This window comes from Schistocerca gregaria, chromosome 1, assembly GCF_023897955.1.
Source record: "Schistocerca gregaria isolate iqSchGreg1 chromosome 1, iqSchGreg1.2, whole genome shotgun sequence".
Taxonomy (NCBI): Eukaryota; Metazoa; Arthropoda; class Insecta; order Orthoptera; family Acrididae; genus Schistocerca; species Schistocerca gregaria.
The window spans coordinates 311,765,664-311,782,193 of NC_064920.1; the positions used below are offsets into that span (position 1 = coordinate 311,765,664).

General features: G+C 43.4%; 1 protein-coding gene across 1 annotated transcript in view; it reads left to right on the forward strand.

Moving 5' to 3' along the window:
- Positions 1-16,530, forward strand: part of LOC126343175 (transferrin) — a 61,551-nt gene that overhangs the window by 23,081 nt on the left and 21,940 nt on the right. Inside the window, exons 6-9 of the mRNA XM_050001918.1 lie at positions 111-268; positions 2,308-2,474; positions 4,197-4,354; positions 8,104-8,344. Coding sequence (XP_049857875.1) covers positions 111-268; positions 2,308-2,474; positions 4,197-4,354; positions 8,104-8,344 — 724 coding nt within the window. The remainder of the gene's footprint in view (positions 1-110; positions 269-2,307; positions 2,475-4,196; positions 4,355-8,103; positions 8,345-16,530) is intronic.

Sequence of the window (16,530 nt, forward strand, 5' to 3'; positions counted from 1 at the left end):
TTTAATTTTGTTAGTTGCTCTCGTAAGTATTCTAATGGTAAACTAAACTGTTTAAAAGCTAACGATTTAATTCTTTCATTGTGGTTCAATGGAGCGTTATTGCCTTGCAGAGAAGCAGTACTCCAACCTGTGCGCCCTGTGCGAGCACCCGGACATCTGCAACTACCCGGACTACTACTCCGGTTACGACGGCGCGCTGCGATGCCTGTCCGACAACGGCGGCGAGGTGGCCTGGACGAAGGTGTACTACGTCAAGAAACACTTTGGGGTGAGTCAGCACTGGAAGTGTAGCCTCCTAGGGGCAGCGTGTATTGCCGAAGAGAGCTCTTGTTAGAAGCACTGTCCGAGTAAAGGTAGGCTGGAATTAGTTACGGCCTTTCCCGCAGTTAACTGCCCTATGGCTTTCTTGTACGTCTGCAGACAACACAGGAAATTACTGTAGTGAATATACCGAAAGCTTCAGCCTAATTTAGACCTATTTTAAAATTCTGATACGGAATACAGATTCACATTCTCATACAAACTGCACTTCTATTACTAATGGTAGTGTCCCACTTCCATTAAGCGAAAGATAAGCTTAGTTGATGATAGCTGCAAACTCTAAATTATTGTCAATATAAAGATCATACCGGAACATTGGGAGAGTAATTTGGCTATACTGCATCCATCTGTTGAGGAGAGCAGGCGAGGGCTCGGAGAATGTCCACTAAATCTTGATGAATGTCACCGAAAACCACTACAACACATTACGATGAATAAAATATTTTTTTCTGAAGGATCGATGTAATTTTCTTAATTACTTGTAATTCTCCATTCTTTGTAGGTACATCTTCGAATTATCTTCAAGTTTCTTTTTGAAAAGCATCAGTAACAAATATTACTTTTTAGAATGAAACTCTTGCTTTCGGTGGAACACATGCTTTTATGAAAACGACAGAAAGACAGGTGAAAAGTACTGTCGGCTTTAAGTGAGTGTGTTCGTCTAATTCAGTTGGTAAGAACATACCTTTCGAAACTCCAACGCAGCTCATAGTTTCACTATTTCAAGACTTCGTATTTCTGTTTATGTTGTGAAGAAGAAAATATCCTGGAACAATTTAGGCTGAAGGTCAGTATTGTTGCTGACTATCGGTAACAATCGTTGATGAAATAAGTGTCAAGATTTTGTTACGAGGCACGCGCAGTCGAAGTGTCGTAAATCTGAAAAAAATTGCGAGACGTCTCCACAGGCGTGTAAGAAACAATTCGAAATCTCATTTATGCGATATCTAAATAGTAAAAAATTGCAACATGTTCTAATTCATAGAGAAAATACTGGCTGAGCTAAGGCAGTTTTATCCGGAAATAATCGTTGTTCATAAGGTACTCCACAATTCTTCTTCAAGACGTATTTATGAAATTAAAGAACACAGCAAACGTTTTACAGATGATGTACAAACAGAAATTTTCGTTTCCTTTGTTACTGAATGGTCGTATCAGTTAGGTGGCAATGAATTTCGTATAAATGTAGAGTTCTGGAATCTAGACTCCCTGAATATCCGATAGTCAGCAACAATACTGACCTTCAGCGTAAATTGTTCCAGAATATTTCCTTCTCCACAACATAAATTCGAAACCTTGAAACCTTGAAACATAGAAACTATGAGGTGGGCTGGAGATTCGAAAGCTATTCTCTTGCCAACTGAATTGTATAGCCTCACCTAACATAAGGAAAGGAAGAGAGACATAAGGCACCAAGTGTATGGACTTAACCAGCTAGATCCGGGCACTATTCAACCAACAGTTTCTTCGAATGGACCAGCTACATAGAGAAAAACTTCGAAATAAAGAGGCGAGAATCAACTTTTCATAGTTTCACTAAGGAACTATTGCCGAGGAAGCATCTGATATTTTCTGTATAAAAAGCTCAAAATTCACTTCTATTGCAGTCTTCAAACGCAACGTGAGCATGAGAAAATACTATTCTCTTTCGGGGATAAAGAATGCTAATCTGTAGCTGATGTCTACAAAATCATCTACATCGATTTCGATCCAATCGTGGGACAGTACATTTTGTAATTCCTATTGAGCAAATAAAACCAATAAGTAAATCATTTGTGTGATGCCTTGTATTCCCTTCAAGCAAGGGGCGGGCCCAAACTTGAGCTATTGACAGAGGTCCGACAGTATGTCAGTGTTGAGTATTGTCTAAAGGAAAATAGACCCTCAACATCACAAAGAACAAGAACCACAGACATTTAATACCACCTGCAGACAACTGCGTTGCAGATGCCGGATATTTTACACGGGAACGATTTTGTATTGCAGATCGAGATCGGCGGCGATCCAACAGTAGTGGTCAATCAGACTGGCTACGACCCCAATGACTACGCGTACTTCTGCCCAGACGGCACCAGGAAGCCCATCTTAGGCAGGGCGTGCCGCTGGGCTGCCAGGCCGTGGCAAGGGTACCTCGCCAGTGACGACTTGCTCAAGTGAGTAGCAGCCCTCCACTCTTGATGGGCAACTACCCCAACCTTCTCACCTTTGCTCTCTCTCTCTATGCTACTGAAAATTGCTTGTATTTAGTACTGTAGTCTGTAGTACTCTAGGGTAAATAGCAAAATATTCATATATTCCTTATCAATAGTGTATGTTGTTGTTGTGGACTTCAGTCCAGAGACTGGTTTGGCGCAGCTCTCCATGCTACTCTGTCCTGTGCAAACGTCTTCATCTCCCAGTACCTACTGCTACCTGCATCCTTCTGTATCTGTTTAGTGTGTTCATCTCTTCGTCTCCCTCTACTATTTTTACCCTCCACGCTCTCCTCCAATGCTAAATTGGTGATCCTTTCATGCCTCAGAATATGCCCTACCATGCGATTCCTTCTTCTAGTCAAGTTGTCCCACAAATTTCTCTTCTCTCCAATTCTATTCAGTACCTCTTCATTTGTTATGTGATCTACCCATCTAATCTTGAGCATTCTTCTGTAGCACCACATTTCGAAAGCTTCTATTCTCTTCTTGGGTAAACTATTTACCGTCCACGTTTCACTTCCATACATGGCTACACGCCATACAAATACTTTCAGAAACGACTTCCTGACATTTAAATCTCTACTCGGTGTTAAGAAATTTCTCTTGTTCAGAAACGCTTTCCTTGCTATTGCCAGTCTACATTTTATATCCTGTCTACTTCGACCATCATCAGTCTTTTGCTCCCCAAATATCAAAATGCATTTACTACTTTGAGCGTCTCACTTCCTAATCTAATTCCCGCAGCATCACCCGACTTAATTCGACTACATCCCATTATCCTTGTTTTGCTCTTGTTGATGTACATCTTATATCCTCCCTTCAAGACACTGTCCATTCAGTTCAGCTGCTCTTCCAGGTCCTTTGCTGTCTCTGACAGAATTACAATGTCATCGGCGAACCTAAAAAAAAAAAAATTGGTCTAAGCACTATGAGACCTAACTGATGTGGTCATCAGTCCCCTGAACTTACAACTACTTAAACCTAACTAACCTAAGGACATCACACACATCCATGCCCCAGGCAGGATTCGAATCTGCGACCGTAGCGGTCACGCGGTTCCAGACTGTAGCGCTTAGAACCGCACGGCCATTCAGGCCGGCGGCGAACTTCAAAGTTTTTATTTTTCTCCATGGATTTTAATACCTACTCCGAAGTTTTCTTTTGTTTCCTTTACTGCTTGTTCAGTATACAGATTGAATAACATCGGGGAGAGATTACAACCCTGTCTCACTCCCTTCCCAACCACTGCTTCCCTTTGATGCCCCTCGACTCTTATAACTGCCATATTCCGAGATATTGTGCAGAGGGCTAATGAATGTTTTTGAGAAACCCAGCGTTGTGTCCCCATTTGCGGAGAACATCAACAAGAGAGGTTGCAGCTTCTAAGGATAGTTTTTTAAAAAGTAATATATTTAACTGTATTCCTCGTTTATATAGTTCTCTTCATCATAAAGGAATCAGTAGTGGGCCGGACAGTGAATCAGGCCTTCACAGAATCTACAGCTTCTCTTGAAGAGATGCTCTGAAGACAGGACGATACTTTCAGTATGTCAAATAAATCATTGGACCAAGGCACAGTAGCCGTGCTCATTGCAATAGAGTGAAGCAGTTTTTATTTCTAGCAATAAGGGATCATTTGCCTCCAGTCGCTGGAAAAACGTCGCTGTGTGTGATTTACAGTGAGGTCCCACAGCTGAGGCAACAGCTGAAGCTGGCCAACACGCTGGGCGAGCAGCAGGACGCGACCTGGCTGAACAAGGTGCTGCTCATCCTCAAGGACAAGACGGTCGCCGTGGACAACGCTCAGCCCATCAGCCCGCAGGCGTACCTCAACAAAGGTCAGTACCGTTGGGGGTCGATGGCGTGTCCATCGCTCGTGTGGCACAACCTAATCCCGGTTACTTTTACAGATAATTGGTTATTAGGATTCCTACATAGCACATCTGTCTCTAGAGTTTGATACATGTCTGTCATGCCTTGGTACGCTCTCAGAAACAGCGGCGCAGCAGATTAACGCTTAACTCCTTTTTACGGGTGACCCTATCGAAGATACGATCTTCTCAAGTAGAGGAGGCGCTGTGGAAGCAGTTCCGCACTATCATTTCGCAGGAGTTCCAGCTCTCACGCTCATTTTATGTTTCCCTTCATTCCCGTAAATGGAAATGCCGTGTGGCTAGGGCCTCCCGTCAGGTAGACCGTTCGCCTGGTGCAAGTCGATGGGGATGAAGTGATGATGATAAGGACAACACAACACCCAGTCCCTGAGCGGAGAAAATCTCCGACCCAGCCGAGAACCGAGAATCGAACCCGGGCCGTTAGGTATGACATTCCGTCGCCCTGACCATTGAGCTACCAGGGGCGGACATTTTCGTAAATTATTGTAACAGAACGCCTTGATAGTTCCCGATGTTTGTTTCCGTCCTCGTACGCTTCTGGCCTGCTATGTATCTCAAAAGATCTCGTCGTTGACGGGTATTCGAGCCGTAATTTTCCGTCAAGATATATTATCCTTCTTTTGCGTAAATGTCAATAGTCAGACGCTAGGATAGCTTCTTATACAAGGCCTGCAAGGGGGTGTCCCATGTCTACGTCACAGTAATCTAGCGCACCTCCCTAATAATGCCCATGCCTATCAGAAGCTTAAATCCTTTCTTCACCCTCCCCCCTAAACTTTTTACATCTTCCGAAACGGTATATCAACTTTCATACAGAGTGTAACAACATTTTCTCGTTCTTTTTTGCTTGCAGAACAGAGTGCGCAATGGTAAGCCATGAAAATATATTTCACTAAAATTTTATTGCCAGAAACTGAGGACCTACCTACGCTTCTGTGTGTCAGTTTTACGACGTTCTTATATATTCTTATTAACGTTTAGAAAAACTCTGAAACGATGTAGATGACGCTGTGACAACTAATTTAATGTAACACATATGGGACCGCAAATGTCAGGAAATACGCCAAAAGTGGCTGACAAATGTTGAACACGTGACGTCGTCATATTACGTACCTCACCGCACGTGTAGCAGTTGGGTTTGTCGAGTCTACTCCAGCCGTTATAGCGGCAAGGATCCGTTTGGCTACTCTGTTTACGTTCTTGTAGTAGCTGATACGGTAGTGCTGGTGGCACTGGTAATGCAAGAATACGATGACTACTACGAAAACAGAGTAGCCAAGAGCAGCAATGAGCAACGCACAGGCCCTCTATCAGCGGGAGTAGGAGCGACAAACCCAACCGCTGCACGTGCGGCGAGGTAATCGTCTGGTGACGTCACGCGTTCAACATTTTTCATCCACTTTTGGGGTATTTCCTGACATTTGCGGTCCCACGTATCTCATATTAAATTATTTGTCTCAGACTCATCTATGTCGCTTCGGCGTTTTGACACGTTAATAAGCATCAGCCAATACACCACTGCTGATATGCATCAAAACACTCGATCAACAGTCTACAGTAACCTTCCTATGAAAACTGTACATAATGTAAAATATTTGAATCGGAACAATACCCTTCCCTTTCAATCAAGTATAAAATCAAGAGCTGTATAAATAATACACTCAGCTGCAGTAAGAAGGAATCAAATTGAAAAACAAACCTACAATATCCACCACAGACCAAATACGTTGAAGTTAAGGAAATAAGTGACCACTGACGATTCCAAACAAATGGAGCACAAAAATGTCTTTGTAAAAAAGCTTGAAACATTCCGTAAGTTGGTGTCTTAAAGTGATAAAAAAAGGAAATGTCTTAGTAACTGGTTTTGTGACAAACGTCTGTCACTTCTGTTTCAGGGCGATCAGTTATTATTATGCAGGTTTTTATTTTGCTTGAGCGTGGAGACGAATGTATTTAAGAACAAACCTACAATATCCACCTCAGACCAAATATGCTACAGTAAAGGAAATAAGTGACCACTGACGATTCCAAACAAATTTAGCAGAAAAATTACTTTGTAAAAAAGCTTGAAACATTTCTTAAGTTGGTGTCTTAATGTGATAAAAAAGGAAACATCTTAGTAACTGGTTTTGTGATAAACTTCTGTCACTTTTGATTCAGGGCGATCAGTTGTTATTATGCAGTTTTTTATTTTGCTTGAGAGTGGAGACGAATGTCGGAGAGAGAGTTGCAAATTTATCGTTACTACCAAAGAAGTCATTTTTAAAAATCGCTTAGTTTTGCAAATAGTAATGAACAAGAAAAGACATTGGGGTAGAAGCAGAGCTGTTATTCAACGAAAATACATTCTGTCCTGCTCAAGCTTCTTAGAGCTGGATGTTTCAGTTGGTACACACACGTGCAAGTATAAACGGCTGCACTCACCCCCCTCTCCGCACTCTCCGAAAAAGAAACTGTGATTCGAGTCTTCCAGAATGAGATTTTCACTCTGCAGCGGAGCGTGCGCCGATATGAAATTTCCTGGCAGGTTAGCACTGTGAGCCGTAACGAGACTCGAACTCCTGACATTTGCCTTCCGCTGGCAAGTGCTCTACCAAGGAGAAGTTCTGTGAAGTTTAGAAGGTAGGAGATGTGAAACATCGCCTTAGAAAAATTTATAAATTACTGTGCTGATAAACCTCTTACATTATATCTTTTCAAACGGGTGAGTAGAACTGAACGTACTCAGACATTTCGCTCTTTACCTATTCTGATTTTTAGCGCAACGCAGTCTGACTTTCAATAATCTCTACAATAGAATGGCCCTAACAATAACCGATACCTTTCACAAATTACTTACCTCACAAAAATCTTCCTTACTCGAACTATTGCAATACAGCAAGCGCCACTACTGCCAGCTAAATAAAAGATTCAAACTACTGAAGTCACTAACTACTGATAGGCATAAATGGCAAATCAAAGATTGTGATCAAGAACAATCAATGTATTTACCTTAATAGTGTTCAAAAGTCATAATATATAAATCAGTTCATGACATCCAGTCTTACAAATTTACTGTCTCTGATGGACACACGTCCAGATCATCCGCTCTCAAAACTCTGCCATTTCTCTCCCAACATCCACTAGTCCTGGCGGCTCACCTCCAACTGCGCAACGCTACGCGCTGTTAACAGCCAGTTGCCCAACACTACAATAGCGAGTATTTCAACAATGCCACCCATCGACAGACTGCACACAGCACAGCCAGTGATTTTCATACAGAGCGCTAGGTGGCGTTACAAATATAAAAACCTAAACATCCTACTTACAGATGTACTGACGGAATTAAAGCCGTGAGGACGGGTCGTGAGCAGTGTTTGGGTAGCTCCGTGGGTAGAGCACTTGCCCGGAAACGGCGAAGATCCCTAGTACGAGACTCGCTCCGACAGACAGTTCTAATGTGCCAGGAAGTTTCGCATCTGGTCTTCTGGATCGGTTCCAAACTGAGGGAACGTATTGTGGTTAAACGGGCTGCGTTCGCGAGTTGATTGTGGTTTTTAGGTTAGCAGCAAGCAGCAGTGTGTGTGTGTGTGTGTGTGTGTGTGCGTGTGTGTGCGCATGCGCCTGAGCTAGATAGATAGATAGATATTGGCAGAGGCGCTGTTGTGTCTGGCCGCCACTGACCACACTGACAGCGTGTTCCCCTGCTGCAGCCAACTACTCGGACGTGATCGGGCGCAACTTCGGGCCCGACGACCCCGTCAGGTTCTGCGTGACGTCCACGGCGGGGCTGGCCAAGTGCCGGTCGCTGAGCGCCGGCGCCTTCTCGCGGGACATCCGGCCCAAGCTGGGCTGCGTCGCCAAGGGCAACGTGCGCGAGTGCCTGGCCGCCATCCGCGACGGCGACGCCGACGTCATCAGCCTCGACGGCGGCGAGGCCCTCACCGCTGTCAGGTGAGACCGCACTACAGCCGTAGGATACACAGCGTAACGTCAGCTCCGGGTGCAAACTGCCACCCCAGTAATTCTGAACCCTCTGCGGATTTTGGTCTATGGCATTTTATACCATTCCTGAATAACAAACTGTTCCAGGTGCGACGTGTTATTTCAGTGAGCACTTTTCAGTTACTTTACGTTATCATCGTAGCAATTGGTATAGGTTAAAAGTTTATCAACAAACCGTTAACAACAACAAAATACTGTTGCGGGACTTAATAACATATTATCTCTTCAGTACATACACCCCTTACGTAACTCATCCCATGACATTAATACACTCCAACTGCAAACATCGCACAAATACGTTATGTGTGTAGTATAGTATGTTACAAAATGCATCAAGCAAACAGCCTAATAAGGGAAAACCCTACCTCGGGAATAATTTATTTTATTTTTTTTATTCATCCAAGAATCATCACACAATGACATAGAATTTGTCATCATAATACAATAAAAACAGATATCTCAAATGTGATAATAATGTTAAATGACGTAGAATACGCAAGTATATTCCTGCGAGGATAGAACAAATAGCTGGCCATGGCCTTCCCGAGAGTATCATCCAGGCATTTCCCTGAAATGAAAACCAAGGGAAACCAAACTTAGGATCGCCAGACAGAGTAAACTACATCTTTGGAAACATTAACTTTACAGCTGCACTACTTCATTCGGTTGGTCCCTTTAGTACAGTGGTCTTTTAATCACATACACTGCTGGCCATTAAAATTGCTACACAAAGAAGAAATGCAGATGATAAACGGGTATTCATTGGAAAAATATATTATACTAGAACTGACATCTGATTACATTTTCACGCAATTTGGGTCTATAGATCCTGAGAAACCAGTACCCAGGACAACCTCCTCTGGCCGTAATAACGGCCTTGATACGCCTGGGCATTGAGTCAAACAGAGCTTGGATGGCTTGTACAGGTACAGCTGCCAATGCAGCTTTAACACGATACCACAGTTCATCAAGAGTAGTTACTGGCGTACAGTGACGAACCAGTTGCTCAGCCACCATTGACCAGACGTGTTCAGTTGGTGAGAGATCTGGAGAATGTGCTTGGCAGGTCAGCAGTTGAACATTTTCTGTATCCAGAAAGGCCCGTACAGGATCTCCAACAAGAGGTCGTGCATTATCCTGCTGAAATGTAGGGTTTCGCAGGAATCGAATAAGGGGTAGAGCCACGGGTCGTAACACATCTGAAATGTAACGTCCACCGTTCAAAGTGCCTTCAATGTGAACAAGATGTGACCGAGACGTGTAACCAATGGCACCCCATAGCATCAAGCCGGGTGATACGCCAGTATGGCGATGAAGAATACACGCTTCCAATGTGCGTTCACCGCGATGTCGGCAAACACGGATGCGACCATCATGATGCAGTAAACAGAACCACGGTTCATCCAAAAAAATGACGTTTTGCCATTCGTGCACCCAGGTTTGTCGTTGAGAACACCATCGCAGGCGCTGCTGTCTGTGATGCAGCGTCAACGGTAACGGCAGCCATGGTCTCCGAGCTGCTGCAAACGTCGTCGAACTGTTAGTGCAGATGGTTGTTGTCTTGCAACCGTTCCCATCTGTTGACTCGGGGATCGAGACGTGGCTGCACGATCCGTTCCAGCCATGCGGATAAGATGCCTGTCATCTCGACTGCTAGTGATACGAGGCCGTTGGGATCCAGCACGGCTTGCCGTATTGCCCTCCTAAACCCACCGATTCCATATTCTGCGACCAGTCATTGGATCTCGAGCAACGCGAGCAGCAATGTCGCGATACGATAAACCGCAATCGCTATAGGCTACAATTCGAACTTTATCAAAGTCGGAAACGTGATAGTATGCATTTCTCCCCCTTACACGAGGCATCACAACAATGTTTCACCAGGCAACGCCGGTAAACTGCTGTTTGTGTATGAGAAATCGGTTGGAAACTTTCCTCATGTCAGCACGTTGTAGGTGTCGCGACTGGCGCCAACCTTGTGTGAATGCTCTGAAAAGCTAGTCATTTGAATATGTAGCAATTTTAATGGCCAGTAGTGTACAATTTGCACCAGATAACTTATAATTAGAAACAAAGTTCTCTACTTTAGCACTGTATATACAATAAATATCCGCTGGTGACTCCAGGAGCAAGAACGTGCTGCTATGCCCCTTGTGCTCCCTTCAGTCTGTCCGTAAAACTGACTCTAGGTCCGTAAACATGCAACTATGCACCAGGCACACCTCCATGTCCTCCCTTCTGTCCATCTGGAGAATTAATTCAGCATACCGCTACGGGAAGCGAGCTCTTAAACTCAAGAAATTGTGTATAATTCAAATACACGTAATAGAATTGGGTATTTCGTAGTATGGACAGCATACTACAAGTCAATTATAATTGTTCCGGTAAATTGTTTTTTTCCATTTCAAGATACAATGACTCGATAACATTAATCCACTCTTGCAAATTTCTGGCGGTAGTGCTGTGGCCACTTTCAGTCCGAAAGATGCCGTATTTTTCTGGAAGCAATCTATGACACACCAGAAATAGTTCCACGGAACATACAGTTACCTTTAATTTCAGTGTGATCGTGGGACCCATTGATAATAGCAATCTCCCCAAATGAGTATACCTCTACTATATTCTACAACCGGAAGAAGACACTTTTTATAGTCGACGATTCCCATGGTTTTCGCCATAGATAAAAGACCATGCAGTAAGGAATAGTCCAAAGAGATGGCGCAGCGATTCATCTACATCCAAATCACACTCCGCAAGCCACCTAATGATGTGTCGCGGATGGTACTTTCGGTACCACTATTATGTGGGGGGGGGGGGGGGGGGGGGAAGTAATATGTTGTCCGACTGCTCCTGGAAAGTGCTGTCCCAAAATTTCAGTAGTAAATCTTTCCGTGTTTCACAACGCCTCTGTTGTGACGTCTGCCAGTAGGTTTTTTTTAGCACCTCTGTAATGCTCTTTCACCAGCTGAACGATCCCGTGACGAAGCGCGTCGCTCTTCGCTGGATATTTTCTACCTCCTCTATCAGTCCTACCTGATAGGGATCCCAGATAGATGAACAATACTCAAGTATCGGGCGAACAAGCGCCTTATAAGCCACTTAAGGCACTGAACTAGCAGTGTGGAAGAGGAGGTTCAAATCTCCATCCAGACATTCACATTTCCGTTTACTATGAAGTCTAGTAAGGCGAATGCCATGGCTGTTCCTGTGAAGTGGACGTATCGATGCATTACCCGAACTTGTGCGCCCTATCTGCAGACTCCTCCATCCACGAGACATTAAATGCTAATCTACGTGTTCTCCTTTTCTGAAAGTTATCGGAAAGTACCTGCAGTTATATAGTTTCCGTCACATTATTTTCAGTGACACCTTGTTCTTAAGAAGCGTATTATGCTCACCAATCTCTTTTCTAGTATTGGTCAGCGTACAGGTGGTAATAGCTCCTTTAATGTCCTTCTATGTCAATTAATGCCTCTGCAATACAGATAGCTGTACCGTGGGTGCAATGGTATCTGGGGAGTATCTGTTAAGAGGCCAGACAAAAGTAGGAACAGGGACAGCAGCCTTTCCAGTAGTTGCAGGTGCAAGAATTTGGATGATAGACTGATCTGTCTCCTTAACATCCACCAAAACGGTCTTGCTGTGCTGATAATGCCAACTGCTGCAGCATTTATTTTCCCGAGGGCACTCAGCTGTACTGTACGGTTATATGATGATGGCATTCTCTTGGGTAAAACATTTCGGAGGCAAAAGAGTCCCCTCTGCCAGGCATCGAATATACGGGGGGGGGGGGGGGGGGGGGGGTGTCAGGAGGACGCTGTCATCACGTATACGAAAACTGGCTCTTTACCTATCAGGGTGTGAAATGTCAGATCCCTTAATCAGGTAAGTAGGTTAGAATATTTAAAAAGGGTAATGGATGTGTTGATGTTAGATATAGTGTGGAATTAGCGAACCTCGGTGGCAGCAGGAGCAGGACTTTTGGTAAGGTGAATTCAGGGTTATAAATGCAAAATCAAATGGAATAACGCTGGAATAGGTTTAATAATGAATAAGAGAATAAGAATGCGGGTAAGCTTCTATGAACAGCAAAGTGAACGCGTTATCGTAGCCCACATCCATTACAGTAATAGAAGTTTATATACAAACTAGCTCGACAGATGAAGAAATTGAATAAATGCATGAGGATATAAAAGAAGTGATTCAAATCTTTAACGGAGACAAATTTCATTTTGATCGGGGACTGAAATTCGATAGTAGTAAAAGGAAGAGAAGGAAAGATTGTAGGTGAATGTGGGAATGTGGACTGGAGGAAAGGAATGAAAGAGGAAGCCACGTGGAAGAATTTTGCACAGAGCATAACTTAATCGTCGCCGACACGTGGTTAAAAATCATGAAAGAAGGATGTTTAAGCGGAAGAGACCTGGAGACATCGGAAGGTTTCAGATTGATTATATAATGGTGTGACAGAGATTTCAGAACCGATTTTAAATTTTTAGACATTTCCAGGGGCAGAGATGGGCACTGATCACAGTTTGTTGGTTATGAGCTGTAGATTAAAAATAAAGAAATTGCAAAAAGGTAGGAAATTTAGATGGGACTTCGATAAGTTGAAGGAACCAGAGGCTGTTGCGAGTTTCAGAGGCAACACTGTGAAACGACTGACTAGAACATGGCAAGAGTCATAGAGGTAGACCAAGAGATGAATATAGTAAGCAGATTCAAAAGGAGGTGAGTTGGAGTAGTTATTCGGAGATGAATAGGCTTGCACAGGATAGAGCAGCTTGGAGAGCTGTATCAAACCAGTCTTCGAACTCAAGACCACAACAACAACAACATACCTACCAGTAAATTTATGTTTTCTTCCGCTATTTGTATGAGTTATACTTGTAAGTGTTAAGATCTATTTCCTTGATTTATCTACCTGTAGTGCGGCCTTCTAGGTAACTGAAACGTGGACGTAAACAGTTTATATAGGAAGAAAATAACTTTTCAGATTTATTGGTACGGAAGAAAGTTGAAAATTAGACGGCTGGGTAGGATAACTATTGCAGAAGCACTGAATCAATTTGAGAAAAATAGAAACTTATGGTATATCGAAAACGAGGTATCGGTTATAAGACACATCCTGTTGCATCAAGGAATTGTCATCATGAACCGTGCACAGTCATGCCGTTCCATCTTCGAAAGATGATGTAGGTCCATAGAGGAAATGTCAGGCCAGCAAGTTTACCAAACTAACATGCCTGAAACGTAGACTGCAGTTTCCATCGTAATGTTATTCTCCAAGTCTCATTTTCAAAAATGCTGATAAAAACTTCCAGGAAATACACATAACGTAGTTAGTGCACAACTACTAGGTTAAAAATTCGTGGTTCTGTATGAGGTGCCCTAAATGAGATTCTCCAGTTTGGCCTACATGGTATAATCGAGCGGAATTAAATTCAGCTATCTGCTACGTAACGCACACTGGTCATCTCGACGTACATGTCTTCCTCTGGGAGCTTTGTCGGTACAAAAACCAGACGGCGTGTGCAAGTGTTCTGGATGAACGTTTCCTTCATTTACTGGACTACGTGATACCGCTCAGATTTTCTTAATTATAAAATGTGGTGACCTTGTCGTACACAATCGCATATCATTAGCATACAGAGGGTTGTGATGTCTCTAACAGAAGTGGTATCTCCGTGAACATAATTTGATGCTACTTTAATGGTGAAAGAGATTACACTCAACACATTGACTATTCCGTGAGACTTTAAATCTTGATGGTTGTAAACATCTTAACAGGAGATCCAATCCATCCGGTACTGACAGACGAGAGTATGAAACACACTTCTTCTCTTGACATCGTTATCGCATTTTCTGGAAGATTCTCGGAGGTTCAAATGGTTCAAATGGCTCTGAGCACTATGGGACTCAACTGCTGTGGTCATCAGTCCCCTAGAACTTAGAACTACTTAAACCTAACTAACCTAAGGACATCACACACATCCATGCCCGAGGCAGGATTCGAACCTGCGACCGTAGCAGTCGCACGGTTCCGGACTGCGCGCCTAGAACCGCGAGACCACCGCGGCCGGCAGATTCTCGGAGGAAGTTTAGATTTGCACTCGGGGGCCTGGACCAGTTTGTGGGAGTTCCATTTAAAGGCGACCACAAGAATGTGGCGTATTTCCTGCAGCCACTAAACAAAGCGAAATTTCTGAGGCTTCTTCTGTCGTAAATACGGCGAGAGGCTGCCCACAGACATAAATACTTCTTCTAGTGAAATACTGCTGTTTACCGACTCTCCACGTACGACCGTTGAACATTAATTTAAATCTTTAGCGAACGGAGGAATGTTTGGGGAAGTTCTTGGTCAACAGCCTGCAATCGTCAAACCGTGATTTATGCTCACATTTACTCTTTGTGAAAAAATTAGTTATATCCATTGGGATTCCATTTGTATTACACCATATCCTCAGGCGGCTAAACTGCAGTATGTCACCATTTTAAGTTTCTGTACTGATACCATTAGACATGACATACAGTTTGCACTTGATTTTTATCGTTGGTAGGTCAGAATATGCAGTCGGTGAAGTTAAGAAAACGGTTATTGAGGAAGCATACAAACACATTTTACGGCCTTGTGTACCTCGAACGCCGGCCGCTGTGGCCGAGCGGTTGTAGGCGCTTCAGTCCGGAACCGTGCTGCTGCTATGGTCGCAGGTTCGAACCCTGCCTGGGACATGGATGTGTGTGATGTCCTTAGGTTAGTTAGGTTTAAGTATTTCTAAGTATAGGGGACTGATGACCTCAGATGTTAAGTCCCATAGTGCTTAGAGCCATTTGAACCATTTTATTTTGTACCTTGAAGGTTTCGGATACGATGACTGTTTGCTTCACCATTGCAGTGCACCTTGTCATACGGCAACATTCATGAGGCGGTGGCTTGTGGACAACAACGTTCTTGAAATGGAATGGCTTACTCAAAGTCCCAACTTGAACTCAATCAAACGCCCTTTGGGATGAGCTAGAACATCAACTTCCCTCCAGACCACAGCGTACAGCACCACTACCTTAAATAGTTTCAGCTTTTGCGGAAAATGGGCTGCCATTCATCCACACTGAAAGGCCCTAGAAAAGTACAAGCAGTAGTAAAGGCGAAGGGTGGTCACACCCCATGTTAATGCCCATTAATAGGGGTGCGGCAACTTTTGATCAGGTTGTGTATACTATCACCTTGCCTTTAATCTTACGCACATTTTTGAGTACTTTTGTGAAAATCTTCAACTCCAAAATTAACGAGCTCTATATCACTGCACTCGACCTATCAGAAGCTTTCTAATGTAGATAGAAAAAGTATATCCTTCCATTAAAAAATTCTTCGTTCATTATCTCTGTGCTACACGACTTAAGAGTGTTATGCTTATAAGAAAATTGGCTCCCCTCCTACTGCTACCATTTTCCCAACATCACGTTTCATTATCATTATCTTGGATCTTTCACTAAATAAAATTGAAGCAAGTTTCAGGTGATGCACGTTGTGTAAATCAAAAAGTGAGAATAACGAGCCGACTGCTAAGCGATTTTCTGGACAATGATGATACTACCCTGAATGGAATAATAAAAAAAAACCAGCCCGGGGAGAAAAGCACGAAAACGTAGAATGAAATCATGGCTAAAATAATAGCGCTATGGCGACCGCATGGTGAATTTCACCAGACAGCTTTCCAAGCAACTTGCCAAATACGTTTTCGAATATTTCGATTAATTGCGTGGTTATTTCGGGATTGTGTCCACAAATCAGCGTTTGCCTGTAACGTCTTTTAAATAATATTTATATCTACATATACATCTACATCCATATTCCGCAAGCCACCTGACGGTGTGTGGCAGAGTGTACCCTCAGTACCTGTATCGGTTCTCCCTTCTATTCCAGTCTCGTATTGTTCGTGGAAAGAAGGATTGTCGGATGCTTCTGTGTGGGCTCTAATCTATCTGATTTTATCCTCATGGTCTCTTCGCGAGATACACGTAGGAGGGAGAAATATACTGCTTGACTCTTCGGTGAAGGTATGTTCTCGAAACTTTAACAAAAGCCTGTACCGAGCTACTGAGCGTCTCTCCTGCAGAGTCTTCCACTGGAGTTT